Source organism: Misgurnus anguillicaudatus, chromosome 21 (assembly GCF_027580225.2).
Source record: "Misgurnus anguillicaudatus chromosome 21, ASM2758022v2, whole genome shotgun sequence".
In the NCBI taxonomy this organism is placed as follows: Eukaryota; Metazoa; Chordata; class Actinopteri; order Cypriniformes; family Cobitidae; genus Misgurnus; species Misgurnus anguillicaudatus.
The window spans coordinates 40024068-40049915 of record NC_073357.2 but is presented as its reverse complement, the minus strand read 5'-3'; the positions used below and the strand labels follow the sequence as shown (position 1 = coordinate 40049915).

The 25848-nt window shown below is 37.9% G+C and overlaps 1 protein-coding gene across 17 annotated transcripts in view; it reads right to left on the bottom strand.

The window, feature by feature from the left end:
• Positions 1 to 24053, bottom strand: part of scrib (scribble planar cell polarity protein) — a 101230-nt gene extending 77177 nt beyond the window's left edge. For 9 of the 17 annotated variants that reach the window (XM_073859175.1, XM_073859169.1, XM_073859174.1 and 6 more), the window contains exon 1: positions 22775 to 24052. In XM_073859175.1, the coding sequence (XP_073715276.1) occupies positions 22775 to 22933 (159 nt within the window). In that variant the 5' untranslated portion in view covers positions 22934 to 24052. Of the gene's footprint in view, positions 1 to 22774 lie in introns of all 17 variants that reach the window. The other 8 variants (XM_073859173.1, XM_073859177.1, XM_073859178.1 and 5 more) reach the window with 3 other exon arrangements.
• Between the last annotated feature and the right edge of the window lie 1795 nt (positions 24054 to 25848).

The window sequence follows — 25848 nt, the reverse complement described above, 5'->3', positions numbered from 1 at the left end:
ATTCCTATTGTATTTGTATTCATTTTAATCATTAACATTAAAGGCACATCTTTAATGACTTAACTAACAGTAAAGGGTAAAAAAATTGCCAAATATTAAAACGGAAAAAACGGAATTTGCAAAAATTTAAACGGACAAAACGGAATTTGGGAAAAAATAAAATGGAATTTGGGAAAAAATAAAACGGAATTTATAGGGCCCTATTGTGCAGGTAAATCACTTTAGACACAAGCTGATCCAGATTTTCCTGCATGAAAATGCTCGGTGGTCCAACATCGCAATCCCTTTTATCCCTTTAATAATCATTTAATTATTAAACACGAAACATATGTTGCGTGTAAAATGTGTGGTTGAGCCACGGTACACATTTATGTGTGCATCAGAATAGTACCACCTCCACCTTATTTAGAGCCAGGAAAAACCCTGTACACATATTTAACATTATTACTTAGCACAGCAACATACCTAAAATATACCACAGATAACATATCTAAATCAATCTCAATAAGCAACAGGTTTGCATATGCTTGTTGAAAATAAATGTGCGCATCAAATGACAGAATAATGTATTTAAACAGGCTGGTTAGATTTACTAATGCAACATATACAGAACCATGCATTGCATAAAGCTAACAGTAAAGTTGATGACAATAATGTAAATGCTTGATCTGCTTATTAGAAATAAACAAGTGGTTTAAGAATAAAACAATGACCAAGCAACAAAAATAATTTCAGAAGCAAATATTGCAACCTAGGCAATAGCAGTAAAGCACCATAGAGAGAGGTGGCTGTGTGTAAGTGAGGAACACTGTGGTCTCCTGAAGAGTCCTATCATGCCTGCATTTCCTTAATGATCATGTTATCAAGCGTCTACAGCCAATGAAAACAATCTGCCCACCCGCATACACGCAAAACACTTCCAATAGCAATACTATTCTGATAAGACATCACATCAGACCTTTACATTCAAAAACCTCAAAAAAGAAAAACACAATTTGGGCGCCAACTGATTGAGACCGTAAGAAACACTGTAAAGATTTTAATCTTGAAAAATGTATGTGTGGAAACACAGCACAACGACTCAAAAGTTTTTGCTGTAACTATGGCTTAGACAAACCAGCATGAGGACATTGACCAGATACAAACAAACTCAAGTCTGTGTACCAAAGACACAGTAATAGAGAAAGTTTGGAACGTAAACTTTAGTGTACACAAAGGATGGGTTAAAGCACTGTTATACCCATCTTTTAAAAAACAGCTTTAAACGTCATCATACAATACTCTCAATCACTTAAATTATATGCTTAAACACACACATACACGTGACACTGATGCACCTACTTCAGTATCAGGTTCACTGCCAGGAATATACTTTTAACGTGGGTCACTACACTGCAGAACAACAGAATAAACACAAGCACATCCATTACCAAAAGAATAAGAATAAATAGATCTTCCAGTCAGCGCTTATAACAAATATCAGGCTAGCTTATATCTTGATTTGGTTTCTTTGTTAAAACATTTCATAGATTACAGGGAAACTCTAGAAACTGGAGTCAAATGGATTACTTTTATGGTGGATGTATGTGCTTTTCGAAGACTCAAAATCTTGGACCCTGTTCAACAAATGATTTAATATAACTCAGTGATCAGCTGAAGAAAGTCATACAACTGGGATGGCATGAAGGCGAGGAAAAATAAGAGAACTGAGGTGTATTCCTTAAAAGCGGGATGAGAGCATACATTGTTTAAAGAGCATCAGCACAAACAGCCACATGCTTAACATTCATGGGCATTGGAGAGGAACCTGTGCCACAATGTGATTTCTATAAACAAGTGCAACCAATTAATTCTACACACTTGTAACCTCTAATCTTGACAGCTCATAGCAAGTACATGACTGCAATGAGCGCTAATGGAGAGGGATGGTAGCCATGAGGACAGAGATAAAACTAATCAGAGATAAAAAAAACATGAAGAGATTAAGAAGACTTAAGAGCCATAGCAGAATTACTGCCTCCTAAACATCTCAGTTTGTGCCCAAGAGATTTGTACACTCATTATCAGTCCACACTACAAATGTGTCCAAATCTGAGGGATTACTGGAGATCAGAGAATCATGATAAAAGATTCTACAAGTGACACAGGGTGTTTCTAAAACAGAGATGGAGCCAGCACTTCATAGTGGAGCATTGCAAAAATTAATACCACTTTTACTGTCATGAACAATGACACTTGAGAAGTTTCAGAGCAGATCAAAACAGGAACAATAAAGGGCTCGTTATAGTTGTGCGTAGGTCCTACGGCGTAGCTGCGACAGCGTAGGTTCCGCGTCGGTTTTCATTTATACTTTTGCGTCGTCCTCCGCGTCAACGTGCAAACACATGCGCAAACCGCTGGTAGGCAGTATCCACGTGTGTAACCACAGTAGCAGCGCCATCGTCAGAGAAGAAGAAACTTGGCAAGTTAACCCACAAAAGAAGAAAAAACCGCAACTTGTTATGTATGATTTTTGAAGACCAGCAATGATGGAAATAAATAAACAGTGACTTTTGTTGCAGTTTAAGTTAAATCAGTCCTCAACTTGGCTCATCTTTGTTTTCACCGTCGCAAACGGAAATACTTATGACGCAGTTTGTATTACCTGACGGGAGGGGTTCTGGTGGACCAATCACAGCGCTTGCGGTCCACGTAGAACTGACCCGCTGTTAAAATTTTTGCGAGGTGCACGTCAGGCTACGCAGAGCTACGCACAGGCTACGGATAGCCAACTTACGCACGGCAATAAATCGCCCTTAACTCCTTAAAGGGACATTCCACTTTTTTTGAAAATATGCTCATTTTCCAGCTCCACTAGAGTTCAAAATTTGATTTTAACCGTTTTGGAATCCATTCAGCTGATCTCCGGGTCTGGCGCTAGAACTTTTAGCATAGCTTAGCATAATCCATTGAATCTGATTAGACCATTAGCATCACACTAAAAAATAACCAAAAAGTTTTGATATTTTTCCTATTTAAAATTTGACTCTTCTGTAGTTACATCGTGTACTAAGACTGACAAAAAATGTAAAGTTGTGATTTTCTAGGCAGATAAGCCTTGCTTACACTACCGCGATGTACCAAATTGCATTGTATAGTAACCCATGTATCGTGATACATACCGCATGGCCAGATTCTTGCCGATTCTTCCCAAAAATATAAACGGAAAATAAATTGCGTTTTGCTTTTCATATTTCAGTCTAAATGCAATCGTTATCACAGCGCTACACAACAAAGCGTGATCGTGACAGCTGTGTGCAAATACTTAAAATGAGACATTAGTTCTGTGTGAGGCACCATTGCCCGCAATCACGTTTAAATGTGTCCTTAGTGTCAGAGATTATCCGCATTGACTCGCATGTTTTTTTTTAAAAACATGTTCAAAACTATAAAATGTTAATGTTTAACGGTTTTGTCTTCCTGGGATTGGTGATGTAGACAAGACTGAAATTAATAATCATAATTCCTCCCGATTTGGACTCACTGTGACCAAATCTTTCAAAGAAGCGTCACATTTTTCGGCTGACGTCAGAGGTATTCAGGCAAATCACAACAAATTAGCTGGCCAATCAGGGACACAGCGCTTTTCAAATCGATGAGTTTTGTACAAAATCAATGTGTTTCAGGAAGACAGTGAAATCTGGAGCTACAAAAATGTACGATATGTGGAATATAATGTGTTTTTTAACCATTAACCATGCGAACACATTGTAATATACCAAATACACAAAATAACATTTTTTAACAATAAAATAGGTGCACTTTAAATTAATTAATTATAACAAAACTTTAAAATATAATTTTCGGTTTTCAGCCAGGTGCACACAGAATTTTTGGTATCCGTTTTGGCCCAGAATTCCTATTTCGGTGCATCACTAATGCCAAGCTGCAGCTACACCTGTTTTTGGACAGAGGAATTTCCCTTCGGCTATGACACTAAATATAAACAAACGGAACTCATGTGATCTACTAGTCGATGTGTTGTAATAAAAACAGAGCAGGAATAAAGTAAGACATAAAGAACAGGGAAAAAGTACATTTGCTGTGGTCTCTTCAGCAGTGTGACAGCAAGAAAACGTTTAGAGAGGTACTGCAAAACAAAAACATTACATTCCTCAGCTCTCTCCATTATTCCCACTTCCTGCCAGCCACTGCACTCTCAAAACAGAGGAATCAACAAGACAAACACACACGTCAACAAATCAGCCTCGTCTGAGCACTCACTCACTCACTCTCATACACACCCTGTGATAAATAAAAAGCCATTTTGGGCCATTTGGGCACCATGCATGTCAAGGCACTAAAGTCGTACACTTAAAAAAAAAGGGCTACGGATACAAACACAGACAGGCAAAAACTTGCAGGAATTTGCATACGCAGAACTTGACTTCCTCTCGTGCCCATTCACCTGGCATAATATTAGTTAGTTATATGAAATGGAGGAGATGAAATGAGTTACGAAGAGTCGATGATTCATGATATTAATAAATGCTAAATATCCTAAAAGTTTGCCCATCAGGCATAACAAAATTTAACTTTGGTACTTTTAGCGGTCCACTGCACCTTTCTGCTCAACTGTCATCCACCATAAACCACAATAGCAGAAAAAAGAAATAGCTTTACTTCATTTGTTTTTGAGTATTTGTCAGTGTACTAAGGAATGAAAAAGGCAAAAAATAAAAACATGTTCTGTCATTAGACAATCTTTCATTTTTGGTTAAAAAGGTCAGGAATGCAATGAAAGACTTGTTTACAATTACAGGTAATGTTCACCTCACTTGATGTGAATATACCATCAGATGCCATGTTGTGATGATACCTGTGCAGAATGTTTATATCATGTTGCAGGTTCATTCTGGACATCTGAGAGGTACACGAAAACTTACTCTGACATCCACTGAGCTATTTACTACTCCATCTATAACAGTCACTAAAACATCAGTAGACTATAGTAAAGCTTTAAGGATTTATGGGCAGTTAAGCATGCTTTGTATACACAATGTTCCGGGTCTTTATGGACCCGTTTTAAACATGTTTAGTTTAATACATTTTGAAAACTGCTTAAAATAAACTAGTTTAATACAGTAATGTTAAAAATGTAATTGTTGTTAAATTTAACTGACTACAATGTTCTTTTAATTGATCTGCAGTTACCTGGTGTGCATGTCATGTTTCTGAATTCCTTTTTGTTTATTACAATGTTTGTTATTCAAAATATAGATTTTTTTATTTTTTGTTTTCCATATTATTTTGACAATTTTCTTACCATTACACAAATTATATTTTCAGAATGTCCTTTTACTATATTTATTTTACATTATTTAACAATAAACTTTTTTTTACATTCCAGCCATCATTAGGACTCACATTATAATGAGTCTTGGATCAACAGATATTAATCCGATCTTCTATTCCCGCATCTTCTATTGAGCACGCACCAAATCGTGTTTTTTTGTGTGTGTGTTTAAATCACATGCACATTCTACAGTCTAGGGCTGTCACTTTTTATTCGATATTCGAATATGCATTCGAACATGACGTGAAATATCCATATTCGAACTTCAAATGAACCATCAGGTTTTTAAAATGCCATGTTTAGTGCATTTTTTTACAGTAACAGGAGTCTGAGAGTGAGACCGACGACGTCAACTGTGCACAAGAGAGGAAATCAAATTGGACCAACACTAACTTAATGTGCATGTCAAGATAGAATCAGGCTATAGTTTGCATATAAATCACATTTTTTGTTTATAGTGTTTAATATTATATCAGAATAAAAAGCATGTGACAATACATTCGCATTATGAAATAAGCATGTATGAAGAAGATAATTTTATTATTTTTACAACGTAATGTAAACTTTATATTTAACAACAACAGCATTTGTCTTGTAAACGGATTTTAAATGATCATGTGCTGACTGTCGCACGACAGAGTCAAGTGAGATCTGCTTAACTCAGCGGTAAGTTTAATTTCATCTCAAATATCAAATGGTTTGTGCTCTCTATCATTAAAAACGGGCACGCAAACAGCACGCGCAGGGTTAATGTACTTGTGAATGACGGCTCACACATAAAGGCTATGTATGTGTGCTTGTTGTCAATGAGATTTCTTCTCACAAACAGGCTCCAGCGCGGGATATGTGTGCTTGGCAATGAAGGGCGTTAAATCCGCAGAATTCCGCAGAGTTTTCCACCGAAATCTGCGGGCGTGGATTTCGTTTGGGCTTGGCTATATGCCTTACTCCTGCTGCTGTTTAAGTTGTCACCTGTCCTGAGTCCTTGTTATTCATAAGTTGATAACCTGCTGTTTCAAAAAAAGTAATCCAGACATCCCTGTTTATGACTGTCACTGTTAATAAATTGAATCTCCATTACGTTTTTTTTAGCGCGCGCGTGCGAATATATTCGGATACATTGCATGATATTCGATATCGGTTCGAATTTGATTTTTCTCAAAAGTGACAGCCCTACTACAGTCTAATGCGGCTTTCACATAGGACGCGGTGCGCGCTGCGCTACGAAACCCCTTCATTTCAATGGCTTGCGTCGAACGAGGGCGGTTTCTTGTTGCGTCGAGCAAAGGGCGGGCGCAGCTTGCGCTCACGCCGCGGTCAAAGTTCAAAATAGTTAAACTTTTGTGCTGCGCTCTGTGACGATTACCCACGCGGCCAATAGAAACGGGGCATCCAAACAAAATGGATGAAGAGCTTATACTCGGAATTCCCAGAGCTCCTACAAAGTCATCGGAAGGAAAGCCGTGTCATGGAAACACCTAGAAATTCAAGTTGGCATGTCAGGTGTGTTTTAAGTCAAGTAGTTTGTTGTAGGTAGGTAGTAGGGATGCTCCGACCAATGCCGATCTCCACTAATAATACGTGGCCGATCACTATTCTGAATCGGACAGCCGATCTTATTACAACTACTTCATGTACTACGGCTTTTGATCAGTAAGTCCTTATCGATCTAAATCACTGTTAGTTTGAGTCGTTTATAGCATGCATTTGAAAAAGCAACACTCGTCAAACATAATTATTAAACATATTCTTTATTATCATGAAAATACCTAAAAAGGTTTGAAGAACAGCAATATAAATATATCCTTCAGCCATTTCATGGAGCTGCGTGTCATCACAGCTGCGTGTGTTTTGTTCTTCGTCTACAGCGCATTTTGAGTTTCTGCACGAGAGCGCTCCCTGGCTTTTGGATGTAGCGGCATTTCACCATAATTCATTGAGAAACATAGCAAGCATTATCGGCCGATCGATCAGAGCATCCCTAGTAGGTAGCTTAAAGTTACGTGAAATAGAGATGGGCAACATCAGTCTCTGTATTCCTCATCCACTATTTAACCCAAATATAAACACTGTAGTAATTTACTGAAAACCCCACCTACTTAACCTAGCGACGAGCGCAGCGCACACCGTTTCCTACATGATAGCTGCATAAGTGGCAAGACAACCATCATTTATTTAGGTGCCATTTAACAAAAGCCATTCTGTGAAGGCCGACTGGTGTTCAGGTCATTGAAAACTTTAAAGTCAAATGATCAGTCAGTGTTCCATCACCAATGAGATTAAACAATATGAAAGAGCATAACACATCAATTTCCTGCCTGGGACCACTGAAAGGCCTTTGCAATTTTGCTTATCGCTGCAGTTCTTTATTGAAGCACCCTGACATCAGGTTATGTCAGGTTACCAAAACAAACAGCATATGACAAAAAATGCAAAACTGTGTACAAGTTCCTTAGTGTGGCCACATACTATATAGGCTACTTTTCAGTTGAGATATCATATTTTGTTTAAAATACATAGCTAATCTAACAAAGATAAAACGTAGGAGTCTGAAATGCTGCCTGTCCACGTAACAGCAGTGTGCTCTCCACGTGGGTTTGCCTTGTATCCTGTGGCCATGGAAACGTGAGTCAGTGGGGATTTGCTATACAGTTCTCTGTGTTGCATGAATACCAATAAGAACAATGAGTACCAATAAGAACAAGCAAATGGCAGGAAGAAAATACCACTAGCACATGGTTAGCATAAGCACATTGCTTTCAAATAAAAAAACATTTTAGCAGCTACATGAAGGACCCTTCTTCATTAATGCCTTAGTGCAATACAAGTCTACTCTGTACAGTTTCAGACAATCTAGGAGATACTTTACTGCGTGAACGGTGCTATACAGACACATCAGTACACCATCACACCTATTACAGTATCTACATTTGTTGAGATGATCGGCAAAACCATCTGTACAGAAGCCCTCGTGTTTACCCTGTCCCACACCTACTGATGAATGCCATGCTTCACACATAGAGAGATTTACACAGTAGGTGGTGAGACAGATACGGGAAGAGATGCTGGGAGGGGCATATTTTAAGTAATTATCAATCGTAAGGATCTCAACTGGAACAGGGGCGTCCGAAATAGAAAGGAAAATAAAGAAGTAACTAAATACGAGTACAGTAAAATACTCTTATGCCCTAGTACTGATCATTCACAACATTTTGGCACAAGCTTTTATAAAAAAAGACACCTACATTCGCATGAAAGCTAAATATCAGATTTGTGCTTTTCATCTATAAAATACACCCTAAGCTAGGGCTGGGACGAATAATCGTGCGATACTGCTTGCTATGCTTCTCAATGAGTTATGGTGAAATGCTGCTACATCCAAAAGCCAGATGGCGCTGTCGTGCAGAAACGCAATATGTGCCACAGAAGACGTACCATTTAGGGCGCACTCACATTATCCAAACCAAACCAAACCATGCCCCAGCGCGAATGTCACCCCTCCCTACTCCCCCATGTGCACGCACTCACACTGTCCTTGTATCGATCCGAGTCCGGGCGCGCTTTCGTCATTAAGATGCGATTGTTTTGAAAAAAGCAGGAAGTAAAGCTCTCACTGAACACTGGAACCCACCGTAATGAAAGGTCTGTGTTTTTTAATCGGATTCGTTTGGTGCGCGATTACAGACAGCCCTCTCACATGCCTTCATATTGCTTAGTTGATCTGTCACGTGCGCCCGGGCGCGGAACAGAGCACTCACACTAGTCAAACGAACCAGGCTTTGGGGGTCAAACGCGCCCGAGCGCGGTTTGGTTTGGATAGTGTGAGTGCGCCCTTACACGCAGCTTGCTTCAGGAAATGCCTATAAGTATAATTATATTGCTGTTCTTTAGGGCTGCTTAACGATTAGTCGCGACTTACTCGATTGCTCGAGTACTCTAACATGGCATTGATGATCGATCACGAAAACGATGATCATGTGGGTTTATTTATTGTGGACGAAATGAGTCATTTTTATTTCACGGAACGGTATATTTCACGGTATACATGTTTTTCAGTTTATATTGTTTTTTTATTTTTTATTTTTTTGATAAAAATTTACAGAAATTTGCCACTCACTCTAGCTTTTAACTAAATGTGCACTGCAGTTTTAAAATATGAGCACTTTAAAGTGAAAATGCCCAGAGGATAACAACAGATTAAGTCTTGATAGACAGAATCTTGTTTATAATTGAGTTATTAATTTTATAGACTATTTAAGCTATAGTATGCCTTCATTGTATTTTGTATTTATGCATAAATTACATAAAAAATATGCAATATGTAAAATGAACAGGTAAAAATATATGCAAAAACCTACAGACAGGAAAATACCTGTATATGAGAGACGAAGCTCTAAATATTATAAATATGACGGGTGCTATGATGTGATGATTATGAAGTCTGTTTTAAGGTCTTGACGCCCTTTACTTTCTATTAGACCTTAACATTTCTCTTTCTTGTCTTTCCGATTAAATATGTTTGTACTACAAGTAAATGGCGCGACTACATCGCTCCAGCAGCGCACGTGTCACTTATATAAACGTGAGTTTTGTCTTAGCTTGCTTAAAGTTCAGAAAACTTTACAACTATTAGCATTATGTGCGAGAAAAACTCTTTATTTGGGGCCGGTGGATTCACTGGCACTTATTATAAAAATTACACAAATAACTTGTTCATTTTTTATGAGTGAATTATTTTACATGTTTCTCCGTCACACTCAGTCTAACATACGGGAGGGCAGAGTTACCCACGCCCACTTATTTGCATTACGCGGAATAGGAAAATCTGTTACGACTGACATTTTATTCTGCGGTAACGGAATATACCGTCATACGGCGCCCAGCCCAAATCCCTACACAGTACACCCACATATATTATGTAAACAAAAACTTTTATTCAAACAATTAGTTTCGACTTATCCCTGGGTAGCCCTGATCTTCTCACCTTTTCAGGTATTTTCATGATAATAAAGAATATTTATCATATTTATGTTTGACGAGTGTCACTTTTTCAAATGCATGTTATAAATGACTCAAACCCCATGATTTTAGATTGATAAAAAGTTCCTATTGATCAAAGAGCCATAATACATGTAAGAGCTCTGCAAACATCGCCTTTGCGATTCAGAGCTGATTTCAGACAGGTATTATTAGTATGAATCATCCCAGCCCTACCCGGGACACATAAAAGCATAAAGTTTACATTGTTTCTCCTATAGGCCACTGTGATAAATGAAGTATTAACAAGAGCGGTTACAGCAGGTTGTATAATTAAGTCCAGGAAAGGAGACCAGAAAAGGATCAGTAAAGCATTAGGTCTAAAAGCTGTAAATGATTATAGGGGGTGTTTCCTGGTTAAAGGTGAACACAGGGAAGTGGATCTGTGAGACCTGAGGTAAACATGAACACCACCAGACTGCAGCAAATGATGACTGGGGCCGCCCATGTTTACCTACAAAGACAGGTGACTGGCTCATGTTTCTTGCGCAAATGTGTGTCATTAAAGAGACAGGCGCGCAGATGCGCACAAGGTCTAAAACTGTTTGCTTGTGTCCTTAGAGGACAATTTCTCTCTTACAAATTCAAACATATACAACTACTTGAAGAACAATAGGGTCCTCACACCTCGGTGCTCGAGCCCCAACAATGCTAATTCAATATTAAAAATGTAGATCAGCGCTATAGAGACAAACAGAGGAGAAAGACTTTAAAAGGGTAAGGGGCTCCCAGTGTTAATCCTCCTCTGGAATGAATCCCTTGAAAAGGGGTGGGGACAGGATGGGTGAGCCAGCTGCTCCTTGGCTCAGACAAAAGGAAGCAGGGAAACACATTTCAGGCCGGTTTAAGTAGAGGCTTCTCAATATACAGCCGGTCCAAATCAAGACCATAATCTCAGGAGACAAGGCTCAGTAGCAGGAGAGTGAGAAGATGACAACAGTAGAAAGCTTTCTTTGTTTCTGAAGGGACTGGCAACCACTGAGGTTTCGGTAGTAGTGTGTAAAACATCATCCAAGTCCTGCTCTTGAATAGCGGCTCAACCAGTATTTCTTCTCTTATTAACAGAGGGGATTTCATTTTAAATATGGGCACTAATGCACCTGCTATGTTATACACCTCCTTTCTACTTTAAAGGGGTCATATTTTCTTAGATCAAACTTTTTAAGCAATCCTGAACTATATTGGAAATACTATGAAAAATTAAGCAACACAGTGTGATCTTAAAGCCCTGTGCAGGCTGAACCACAGCCCCGCTGAAAAAGAGGAGAGAGATGGGGGTACTACTAGTTAGCTTACTGCAGCACAAATGGCATCTGTGATTTATGGAGAATGCTGCTGGCCCGTTGTGTGGGCCGTAGGGAGGAAGCCCTCACTTGCAAACATATCATGTCCTGGGACTCACAACAGAGAAGTAGTAAATCAAGACAGCTGTCAGACTGAACAAGCTCTGACAGAGAAGCTGAGGTATCTAAAAATATGTAAATAGTGAAACTACTGACCAGTACTGACTCACTCAATGTAAATTTTACGGTTCCCAGGTAAATCCTGCTTAACAGACCATTGGGGAAGCTCATTTAATCACTGGTTTGGTATCTTAGCATTCAATGACTACTAGGGCTGCATGATATTGAAAAAAACGCGGTATGCAATAACATTCTAAATTGGGCGATAAATAATACAATAATGCTGAACTAGGGCTGGGAGATTTTCCCAGATTGATTCATTCAAATGTACGTTTTGATGCCCTTTTAGTTTTATTTTAATCAGAAAATCAAGATTTTGAATGAAATGTCAGTACAGTCAAAGTGAAACTGATTACAGCAAGGTTAAACTGCATTGAAAATGAAACGGCAAGCACATGGGAAAAATTCAGAACTCCGAAACCAATTAGGCTTTATTATTTTATGCGCTTTATTCAGTGTATGCTGTGGGAGAAGTAATAGAGTGTCGTTATCCCTTTTCGTGCGCGTTCCCGATCCCACTTTCCTTTCCACGTTTAAATGTACAGATGACTGAAACCATGACCTAAACCTCACGTGGCAGTTGTACTTGATGAATTATAGCTGCATATGAAATGTCTGCACTGATTGCCACTATTTTAATGCAGATGATGCGCTGTGTCTGCACAGATAGTGCTTGTCTGAAATGCAACGGTCAAGGCAAACAATACAATAAATAGCATACACAAAAAGTTTGCAATGTCCTCGTTGGCAAGCTGAGCAGTGTGACCAGAAATGTATGATTCGTAAACTAATAAAGACTTATTTGAACAGATTCATTTCAAAGAATGATAAAAAAAAGTCTGTCATAGCTAACATTATTCAAATTATTGACAAAATTAATGATGAAAAATCTAATCAAAGTTTAAACAAATCAAAGGAGAATTTTATGAATGGTTAAGAGAGAAATTATAGTTGAAATGTTTCCTTTAACATGTGATGTGAGATTATGATGACGGTGTACTTAAACTACAATCAGATACAACAAAACATTATAAAAATGCCTGAACCTTAAGGTTTCAGGTCTAGTTTTCACATTTAGGCTACCATTATATTTTTAAACAATGCCTAATTTCTGCATAAATATTTTTAAAAAGGAAATACATTTTATATTTATACCATGTTGATAACTATCGTTTAAAGCACTTGGATAAGAACTTTAGTTTCTTTAACCAGATGATCCTACATCATAAATAAAGAATCTTATTGGAAAAAGAATGTTACTGCAGTAATGTTGTAGTTATGTTTTAAGCTGACTAGAAAAAATAAATTAAAAATCGAATAGTGAAACGGTCAAATGCTCTGGAAAAAAAGTTTTTTAAATGTTTTGCCAAATTGTCCAGCCTTATGCTGAACGTTTGTAAAATCAATTTGAACTTTCAAGTACTTGTGCCCGTCCCTATTTTCATGTCAGAGGAAACACAAGTGATCATTCGTGAGTCAGTCTCAATGCTAAAACATCGATACACAATCTTTCAAAGTATTCAAATTGTTAAATTACTGCAAACTACTGTGATATGCATATGGCCATTTGCACATCTGCAATATTTAGATATTTTTGATATATTGTGCAGCCCTAGTGACCAAGTACTGTATTTGTACTGAAAATGATTTTGACTCGTTCCTCAGTTTGTATAAACAAGCAGGAGATAAGCTTGTTTGCATATGGTATGAGGCAAGTAAAGAGCTTAAAGTTTTTAATGATAAGCCAATTAAGCAAATTAATGTAGAATGTAAGATTGTGTTACCTTGCAGTACTGGCAAATCAAGATTGTGACAAACAACGATTGGCCGATTTCAATACAGATTTTTTTTTCATTTACTCACTTATTAGAACTTTGTTATAAAAAATACAAATCTTCAAAAACACTTATTTACCATGCATAATTAGTTTATTGCTGCATCATCAGCTCATTTTTCATTGCATTAATTTAACATTCAACAGGCCAACCTTGTAAGAGGCACAAAGATACAGATTTAATTTTTGCTTTGGCAAGCATTTTATTATTTTACCAAAAGAAAAATGCTAAATTATACAACATACATTATATAAAGAAAATTGTTTGTTGATTTCAGAAAACACCAGCAAACCATTTTATGGAAGACTGCACAGAATTATCTCTATACCAGTAGACAGAAGGTATGCAACAATTTATGTGACTCCTTCCACTAGAGATCACATCTAAGCAGTGAGAGCAGACTGTACGCTCAGAGCGGGACAGCTGCACGCAGCCACTTCACTCAAGAGAACCCTGAGGGGCGAGCTTAGTGGAATGATATGGCTCGTGCAGAAGAGAGTGGAGGGGGATGAGGGGTTAAACATGTTTTTACAGATGAATGAAAGCCCTAATCTGGCCCAGGGGGGCGAGACACAAAAGAGGGATGCTGGTTTGGGGGTTGGGGTACAGTAATAGCAAAATGAGCTATTCAGTTCTGAAGATCTGTAAAAGAATAGAGTCTTGGGCTGTTTAGTTTTAGTCAGCTTCATTACCCACGATTATACACTGTATTGAATAATTAACTCCTTTGTTTTGACTAAAGATGGATTTTAGTTATAACATGATACAGCAATTTCAAACAGCCCAAAAATGGGTTGTAGCCTTCACTGAATTTTAATGAAATAAATGTAATTTTATAAAAGGTCAATACGTGCAACAATAACTTTATATTCAGCTTGTGACATTTTATCCTCAATCCTGTTCACCAGCTTTCCTGACTGACAAATTTTTTGTAATTTCTAGAGCTGCAAAATATATACCAGAAAAATACCAGAAATTATCATTATCACACGTATGTACAGTACTGTGGAAAAGTATTAGGCCACCATGCCAAAATTAGATTTGTAGTTTTTGCAATGTTAAAGTGATCATATATAATTATTTCTCAGGTTCTTTATTACAATAAAACCAGAAAATAAAGGAAACTTGTATGTAGTATTAAAACTAGAGCCCGACCAATATATCCGCAGGCCGATATTAGTCTTTTTCCCAACCATCGGTATCGGCATTCATAATGGCCAATAAATGAATATTTTTTTTTTTTTTAAAAATGGAGAAACAACCTTCAACCATGTTGTTATTTATCAGAACTTAACAGAATTTGTCTCCAGTCCTATTCAAAGTTATTTATGAACCACGTCTTTTAAAACTGGTAACTTTGATTTGGTTGTTGTTGTTTTTGTTCAAAGGCCTTTACGTTTCATATCTTAAGTTTGTATTTTTATACATTTTATTTATTTTTATTAAATTAACTTTAATATATTTTGATGTTCCTCTGTTCTGTTGTGACAATAAAAGAAACAAGTTTCTTTTTAAAACACATTATCATATTATTTTAGTTAAAACTAGTGCTGCACAATTAATCGCATCGCAATCGCGATGTCAGCCTGTGCGATTATATGACAGCAAAATGTTGCAATTATATGAAATAAATAAATGTGTGGACTTGTTAACACAAACTTTCTGATAACAGTTTGATGATTTTCCTTGCTGTTTAAAAAAAGAAAGAAAAACGAACAAAGAAGGCAGTGCACGTGTGGCATGCACGTGTGTGGTGTGCGTCGTCACTTATACCAGAGCGAAGATGGATGCAGAGGAGATTGACAGTGATCTGGTAGCTAAAAAAAACCTCTACGTCTGTTGTATGGCGGTATTTTGGATTTAGGATTACTGACACTAAGCAGTTGCTACATCACGTGGCAATACGAAAACATTTCTGGTTTTACAAATACACATTTTAGCTAAACTGTGTGTGGATTTTCCTTAAAACCCATCAAGTTGACTCATGATACCATTTAGTATAATCGCAATCGTACATCGCAATATTAGCATCAATAACCGCAATGGGGAAAATTACCCAAATCGTGCAGCCCTAATTCTAGCATAAAGCAACAAACTTTGGATTACCTTATTTTAGATCGTAAACAGCCTAATGTAGCAAGTAGGGATGGGCAATATAAACGATATGCAATATAAACAATAGAAAATTGGCATACGATAGAGATTTTAAATCTATTGCACTATCGCGATAATGCGTGTTGATGACACAATCTACCCGCGAACTTTAGAGCCACGAGCTGCAGCCGAATAAACATGGATGAAAGCGTCAGCGAAACAGAGGAACTCGTGAAAAAGACAGATGCAACATCAAATTTTTGGATTTAAGCCATAAGTTACATAAGTTAACTGCTGCTCCACGTGCGAAATTGGCATTATGGTCTAGTAATTGTGAAACATGCAATATATATATATGCAGTATAGTCCCCACAAGCATTTAAAGTGTTTAGTGTTATAAAAATAATTAACTGTGTTTTTAACAGATAGATCTTGTCGGCTTTATCATTTTAAAAGTAGATCATCACACAAAAAAGTCTGGACATCCCTGCTGTAGAGTGTGTCAGGCAAAAGTTCCAGCTAAGAGAGGTAACAAGACTAATCTGGCCATAACGGTTTACTTTTACTTACTTTTTTAGCAGTTTGGCTTTTGTAAGGGTCTATATAACCTGTTCTGAAACAAGTATTTTGAAATTATTATATCGCAATACATATCGCTATCGCAAGAGGCTGCAATGTATAACGCAATATGGATTTTAGGCCATATCGCCCATCCCTAGTAGCAAGCTATCACATTTCTTTCCAATATCATGCAGACTTAATCAATAGAACCGCATTTTGACAAGCATCCAAAACATGCTAAAAATAACATACAAAAACCCTCATAGTGTCGCTTTTTTTAAAAACAAGGATGTGAAACTGCATATTCACTTGACTCTGATGATGTAATGTATTTCAATTTACACCTGCACATTAATGGAGTTCACAGGTAATAGAGGTAAACTCCTGCTAGACAGGTGTCAATGAATGAACATTTGATGCAACAGCACATACAGAGCAGACCAGGGAGGAGTCCCACACACTTAAACCTGTTCTGCAGCAGACAATACAGCACAAATATGCCACATACCCACACACACCCATTTCTACCTGCTACAGGCCATTTTGTGAAGACTACAATCATTGTTTAAAGGCATCAGGATAATAACTTCTTTTAAAACAACACCTTGAAACTTGACACACTTGAGCAGGAAAATTAACAGTTACCATGCAATACGTACAGTATGTTAAACTGTAAACCTTTGTATTTGTTATTATTCTGTATACTGAGAAAATGTAAACCTGAAATGCACTGCAATTCAAAGTCTCTTCTTAAAGTTTTGACCATATTCATAAAAGTTAATGGTTTTGTTGGCACCAAGCATTGTACACCGTTATAGTGCTAATAAAATTACTATTGGTGGTACAAGTGCTGATAAGGCCAGACAAGCAGAATTAGCACTCTTGATCTAAAAAAAGAGAACAAAAACATACAACTTTTATTTTAGTCATATACTTAAAAACTCATATTACTTACAAAACTGCAGTAGCAACATAATGGTTTCCTTCTTTTCGTAACTTCCACCCTACAGGTTATAAATGATAAAGAAGGACAATGCAGACACGGCAGTGATAATAGGCCAGGACATTTAATATGTGCAGCTGGGTGGGAGACATTAGAACCTGAAAGGACTGACTATGTAACCTGTCACAAGATCTTCCACAACTGTCAAAGCTAAGAAGCGTTCCACCTTCCTCCGCCACAAAAAAGGCCTTGAGGGAAACGAGAAGCCCCTGTGTCCCTACGAGCTTCCTCAGGAACCACAAACAAAGAGTTGTACCTTGTATGCGTGCTATACACATGTTGATCATAAAACTGTGTTGACACAGCACATGCCATGTCTGTGCTTTCTGGACGAGGGTATTCTGGGTTAATCCAGTTAGCGCTCAACCTCTCCAGAGTGAATAATATACTGTGATCAGTGAGAGCAGGCGCTCAACTATCACCCAATAGGACATAATACAGAAACAGTGAGGATTAGAGATCGCAAATTGACTCAACAGAGGGTGTGATGGGGAATTCCTCAGCCCGATTCTTCCTACACGCTTATAACAGCAGCAACGTATAGCTCACAGATGGTTAAGCAACACATTTCCCAACTAACTTGTGAAATGAGAAATTTGTGAGATACCCAGCTGCTAATATTAAAATGTTAGCTGAAGATAAATTATGTCAAAACACTTAATCCAAAGTCATTTGCTTATAAATTTGGCTGTTGGATAGTTTAGTAAAGTCTTACTTCAGGCCCTGCGTTAAACTTTTTTATTTTTTTGCTATAACTGCACTTTCCTGAACTAAAGATATCCTAGTATTAAAGGTGCAGTGTGTAATTTTTGGAAGGATCTCTTGACAGAAATGCAAAATAATACACAAAACTATATTATCATGGGTGTATAAAGACCTTTCATAATGAACCGTTATGTTTTTATTACCTTAGAATGAGACGTTTTTGTCTACATACCGAAGGTCCCCTTACATGGAAGTCGCCATTTTTTGCCACCATGTTTCTACAGAAGCCCTTAACGGACAAACTTTTTTACTAAGTAGTCTCCGAAGATGACATGTTTGTCTGGTGGTGGCTACCGTAGCTTCTCTATGCATTTCAAAAGTGGGGGGGTGAGCAGTGAACTGTGCCATTGGTTGCAATTCACAACCTCACCACTAGATGCCGCTAAAATTTACACAGTGCACCTTTAAGGTGAGCACTGAGCATAAGCAATTCAGGTGTGAGACACAGTAACGTGCGCTGGACATGTCAAGAAGAAATAACCTCCATCTGCTCAGCTTAACATACCACACCACACCAGAAATCAACGTTCTTTACATAACCAGCAATATCTGCATAGCTTCAACCAGCAAACAGGAAGCACAAAATAGTTAAACACCTGACATAATCCCACATCCCCATGGCAAAAGGTCATGGCCTAAAAAGCATTTTAAAAAATTGTGCATCAGGCCATCCAAGATGTTATACAACTTCCTTCTTCAGTCAAACACAAACTAATAATTTTATATTAAAATGTCAACATGTTATCTTCTTACATGTAAGCTTAAATAGCAGCACATCCATAAATCACTTGTTATAAGACACCCGATGAAATTCACCGTTATTGAGGTAGTGCCATATTTAAAGGTGCAGTGTGTAACTTTAAGAAGTATCTAATGACAGAAATGCAATCTAATATACAAAAACTATATTATCAGTGGTGTATAAAGACCTTTTTATAATGAACTGTTATGTGTTTTTATTTTAGAATGAGCCGTTTTTATCTACATACACCGCGGGCCCCCTTACATGGAAGTCGCCATTTTGTGCCGCCATGTTTTTACAGTAGCCCTAAATGGACAAACTGCTCTACAGAGCCTGTTTTTCACTAGTTTTGCATTTTGTCCCAGACAACATGTTTGTCCTGTGGCGGCAACCGTAGGTTCTCTATACATTTCGGTGAATGGTGGACTGAGTCTTTGGTTGCCATTCACAATCTCACTGCTAGATGCCACTAAAATCTACACACTGCCCCTTTAAACTTACAGCACTAATCTGTACGTTAGATACACAATGTATCAATTCAATGCATCACTAAATAAGCTATACATATTAAATGTTTTAATGGTAAAAGTCTTTTGACTGGATTACTTTAAAGACGGATGTGTGTGCTTTTTGGAGCTTTGCCAGCTTGAACACCACATAAGAGGATAACATGACAGGATTTTAATATAAAATAATTTGTTTGTGTTCAACTGAACAAAGGAAGTCAAATACATTTGTGACTGCACAAGGATGAGTGAATTTTAAGTGGATTTTCATACATGGATGAACGTGTCAATGTTTGGTGCTAAATCCTAATTCCTATATCATGCCAGCAAACTATTGCATGAATAGCTTATATCACCACTGAACCACTGTAAAACATCTGATAATATACTGAGAGTGGTGCGCTTCACAAACTGAAATGAGACCCAGCGTCCAGAATGAGTCTAAAGGAGCTAGAGCTCTTAAAGCAGCTTAAATCCCATCTCACAGCACATGGCTAAGCAGAAACACACAGAGTCACCATATGGCATTCTCGGGGCACCGGCATAGGCCTGCTGAGACTATCTAAGCGTTACAGTAAATGTGTAGCATGTAGAGCTACTCGTATACAGTTGGTACACTGCTGAGCAAACTGGATCTACTGAAAGGTGAACCTTTGTGAAGAATTCCTTGTGGTTACATTTGGGCTGCGTTCAAATGGCAAAATTATGGGAGTGACAACCAAGCGTGAGCATGGAAATGTCCTGTAGCAGATTGCAGTCACAGCTTTAATACTTTATGAACAAGCAACCAAAGTCAAGTATATTATGTATTATTAAGCTGCATTCACACCGTATCATATTTACCACTATTTCGAGATATCACATCAAGTGATGTTAAACTCGAAACTGTTCATGCCATCGAACTGGGTTATTATGTGTTTTTATAGCAATGGCATAATTTGCAAAATGATACAGTGTAAAATAAAATTATTGGAAGCTGTATTATACATATTTACAACATTAAATTACATTTTAATGCTTATGCTAAACATTACAGAACACAAAAATTGCATCAGGTAACAATAACAACACACTCAAAGTGCTTGCACGTAATGTGGCAGCGGTCACATGCAAGTCCTGGCAGCGGTTACATGCAAGTCGTAGCTCTCAGTAAACTCCTTGTCTATAAGCTGTAATTACCATTTCAATAAAGACGAGCAGTTTTTACATGTTGAATTCTTGTAATTAAGGTAATTACATGAATGCATCTTTACTCCCGCGTCACCGCAACTATAATGACAGATGTAAATATTAAAGATTGCGTCTTATCAGAAATTAATTATATATTTTCATTAATGTGTTTCATGTGCAGCTTGTGCGTGTACTATGGCGTTTTGGTCAGTAAGACATCCTTATCAATCTAAAATCATTATGAGTCAGAGTCGTTTTTAACGTGCATTTAAAAAAGCAACACTCGTTAAACAAAATAATTCAAAATATTCTTTATTATCATGAAAATACCTAAACAACCTGAAGAACGGCGATATAAATATTCTTCTAGACATTTCCTGGAATAGCGTTTGTAATGCTACTTCTTCTGTGGAGTTTCTGCACGAGAGCGCCCTCTGGCTTTTGGATGTGGCGGCATCTCACCATAATTCATTCAGTGAGAAAACGCGCATTTGCACAATTAATCGTTACAGCCCTAGCGCCTATGAACGCTTATAAAATATCACATTACAGCATTGCTGTCTTGTGTCAAAAGATCAGCTGTGAATATCATTACGAATCAAGTCTGAACCACGGTTTGATGTCACCTTCATCCACTCTGTACCTGAACAAAGTGACAGAGAGAGACAAGTGATGTCACAGACAACTGGTTGTCCAGTACGGTTCCATTCACACAACGCAGCTTCTCCTAAAATACAGTTGTGAGTCCCTTAAATTTTTGGGTGTTTACAAAATACTCTTGTCACTACTGTAAATAACTGAACTGCGTGTAAACGCATCCGTATTAAGGACTCGGGTGTGACAACCATAACATATTGTGCCGTGTAAACGTAGCCTTGGAAACGTAAAAAATAACATCAGTTCACAAACAGGTTTTCCGAACACTCATTCCATTTGTCACTGGTCAGATAAACACATAGTCCTGCTTGAAATCACACCACTGGCTTGGCCAATGCTACTACATGTCAGGTGCCTAAACAGAGTAATGTTTTGATAGCAACATTATAAATGTGACATTTGTTAAAACATCAAACTGATGTTTCATGAGCTGACCATCCTGAGCTTTGTGTCTGCCTTTACTCTCTCTCGCTTTCTGCCACAGGGCTAAAAGGAGGCCATATGCCAACTTTCGGCACACCGAATACACACATACACAGATCTGTGAGCTCAGGGTCTGACCTGTCCACTTGGATCAGCTATTTTACATCACGGTCAGTGGCTCCAGTGTTGTTTACTCTGACCCTGTTAACAATGACTGGCTAGCACAGCTCATGTCTTCTGCCAATGGAAGCTATGCCAACATTCTTATTGATCTATTAAACAGGCTATATAACATATCAAAAGTCCTGAAATGATTGTCGGGGGTGTGAACAGCTTAGAGCTGTTCAAATGTTAAACTGGTACGTTTGCTTGTTTTGGTATCTGTGCACTTTTGGGAACACACCAACTCTCTCCCATGACTCTTATAAGCAAACATTAATGCCCAAGGTAAAAAACTCCCTGTGCGCTGTATAGACACTACTAGAGTTGATTCGCAGCCAAGTCAGCAAGATCTCAATCCTAATACAAACTCCCAGAGAGGAAATCTAAATTAAAAGGACAAAACAAACCATTTTTAGAAGGGTTAGTAAAACAGATGCAAGCTTTACTTTCCTCCAAGAAAGCCAGGAATAATAATAGTAACATCAACAATAATAAAGTCAGTTTTGATTGTTGACAGCAGCTTTTGTTATTTTGATGCAATAAAAAATGAGTTACACTTTTGAGCAGGAGTGTACAGTATGTACAGACATCTTACTAAAACAACAAGCATTAAAACATCACTGGCACACAATGGAAGATGTATAGCATAAGAAAAGACCCACAAAACAACCTGTTCATCATGTACACAAGTAAAAGAGACGGTCGTTATTCATTCCTGTCAACCTAGTACAAAACACAAAGCTTTTACACATTTTGACCAAAACACTTCCACTGACTTTTCCAGTCTTTTAAAAATATTTTAAACACTGCACTCACAAACAACAATTTCTAGTGAATTGAACATTTGACTTTATATTCCTATGACAATGGCAACCGCGAAACCTTCAACTTGTCATGGTTATGCATGTCAACCCCTCACAATAAAACCACAGCTCTACACAATAAATAGGGCGTGTTGACAAAGAGAGAACCGAGCACAACGCCAAACTTGACTTTTGGATGGGGAATGGCAGTGTCTTACCTTAGGCAGATCTCTAAGCTGGTTAGAATCCAGAAGCAGCTCCTCCAGACTGCGGCTGTAGCGGTAGATCTCATCCGGCACCGCAGCGAGTGAGCAGTGCCGCTTATCCACGGACTCAACGTGACGGTTACACCGCCACAGCGGGATACACTTCAGCATGTCCCCGGCACACTCAGCCCCTCCGCATCGGGGACTCACTCAAGCAGCCAAATGATGGTGCGGTACGTACCACGGCCAATTTATAAAGCAGTCCCTGGACTTTATCCGCCAGAAACAGGCAAATAAAAGCGTCCGTAATTGTTCTTCAGCAAATGTCCAATAACTCCAATGACGGTAGGGGACATCCAGATGGCCACTCCAGTCAGTGAATGCAAAATCTCTCTCATACACAAAGCTGAATTACTCAGCAAGTTCACAGTTTAACAAAAACGACTCAAGTGACGGGCAGTTGGATTAAAAGTAAGCCAAATATACTCAATAACAACACACACATTTTCTGTGTGGCATACAGTTCTGCAACTAGCGAGAACCATTAACACTTCCTCACTGAACTAACGTTAAGTTATATGAGATTATGCCGAACAGACTTCACTTAGCCGTGTGTTTACTTTTAACGAGCAGATCGGAAAATCGGAACGTAATTTGTTCAGGACCTTTTGTATAACAGGTCGTGACTAACGTTAATACAAACGGGTCTTACGATCAAACGCCATCGTATCCGTAAATCTTCCACACGCGACGATGTGCTACAGCTAACCGATTAGCCAGCGCGGTAATCCATACAAAACACACAAGCTAACCTTTAAACAACAACAAAACAACTCCAAACTACTTACAGACGTGTGTGTCGGAGAGATACGTGAGACACAAGAGAGTTAACGTTGCGATGGGATCATACATACAGCAGCAGCAACAGGCTAAGATCAGCAGGCCGGTTCGGTGTGTGTGTGTTTGTATGTAGGTGGGGGGCTGGGCTGATCTCACCGCCCGCTCCAAAGACACTCCGCCGGCTTTGTGCTGTGCTACAACCTGACCTGACACGGAGTCCGAAACGATTCGTCACAAACCTCTCGATCCTCCTCTTCACCATACAAATGGCTAGTTTTAACAAAGACGCTTTATCTGCCAGGGAATGTCCTGATATTGTAGGCGAATGTGCGGAGGTATTGAGTTAGGTAAGGCTTCAGTAGCTGATCCATTCCCAGCTCCGCCTCACTGTTGTGAGTCTCTCTGAGCGCGTCTCGCACGCAATTGCAACGGCACACAGCAGCCTCCTCCGGATGGCGACCTCTAGGAGTCTGGAGGAGGAGGTGAGGGAGAGACGGTGTATCTAACGAAAGTGCGCCACCATGTGGGAGTGTGCTAAGCAGGTGATGAATGGGACGGCCTTTCAGCTGCTATTGTCTAGTGCAGGGGTTTTCAAACTTTATGATGGATTTAAGTTTACCCCGGACATATATACAAACTTATGTATTTTTATGTATAGATAATATAATTGTCTTCACTTAGAGTAATGCTGGGTGTAAATACTATAGGCAGTCTAAAAAATGTTGGGTTGTTTTATGCTAACCATATGGATAAACCCAACCGTTGGGTTATAAAAACCTGTGTTGGGTTGTTTCAACCCATGATTGGGTCAAACATGCAGCAATTTTGACAAAAAAAATCTTGTTTTGCAGTAGCTTTAAAAGGATTACTGCTTTACAAACCCCAGTGAGTGAAATAAAGGGACTGTAATAAGAAAAAAATAACACTAGAAATATACAAAGCAAATAAATATTATTATGGAATGTATGTAGCAAGAGAAACACCTAATTAATTTAATAATATTTCACTCTTTTTAAATTTTCAGGAGACCACCTAGAACCTCCTACAGGCCCCCTGGGGGTCCCCAGACCTGCTTAAAAAAAGTGGACATGTCTGTGATCAAAGAAAAAGGCCAATATGTTTTCTCAATGTAAGTTTTCTTCAATGGTTATGGCTAAGATAAGTTTTATATAGGTTTACTTTTCAGGATTTATTATTAAAAGAAAATAGTCTGTCCCTAAATAAAAAGCATTTATTTGATTAACTTCTTAAACTCTGCAAATAGTTTATAATAGTTTAAGGGGCGGTTTCCCGGACAGGGATTAGACTAGTTCTAGACTTAAACACTTTTAAACTCCAAACTGAAAACAACTTGCACTTACATATCTCAAAATACATCAGGGCCCTTTGTTTTACCTCAAAATGCACACAGGTAATGTTTTTAGTAAGGCATGTTTGTTAAAACTAGTTATATTTCCTAATTAAACTAAGGCCTAGTCCTGGGCCCGTATGTATAAAGCCGCTCAGAGTAAAATTTTAGTCTTAAGTGTGTCAAAATTCTAAGAATGACGTCATTTTACTCTTATTCCTAGACTTAAGAATACATTTGATTTATAAAGCATCCTAAGTGTTAAGACTAGGTCTCTGCTCCTAAATTATTTAAGAGAGCTGGAGAGGTCGCTTAACCTAGTTAAGAGTAACAAGAGGGCAGCAGAGAGGCAGAGGATCATGCACTTTATAACAAAAAATTTGTTAGAATTACTTTAATTCAAATGTATTTCTATAGTACTTTTGAAAAAAAAATATTGTTGCATTGTTGCAGAGCAGAAAATGTACAATATATACATGTTAGTAGTAGTATATAGACAGTAGATAGAAATTAATATAACATTAAATATAAAGAGTATAAGGTTTTTATACAATGTATATTATATTACACAATATAATTACAGTATAAGATGTATATTAGTAAAAAAAAACATATTTAAGTGCTAGCACAGTACCAAGAATTTTTATGGGATTATTAAGAGAGCAATTGATATACTTAAATGGTATATAAATTTGAATAAAATACACTGTAAAAAGTTAAAGTTGAATCAAATTATTGATAATGCCTAAAAATGTCATGTTTTTTCAACTTAAATCTTTCAGTTTAAGTGAAATAAAGTTTAAAATGTTTAAATATTAGGTGTTACCAATTGAAGTAAGTTTTTAAGTAGAGACGCTTTTACATTTTAAAGTTTATTATAGGTAAATAAAATACCATA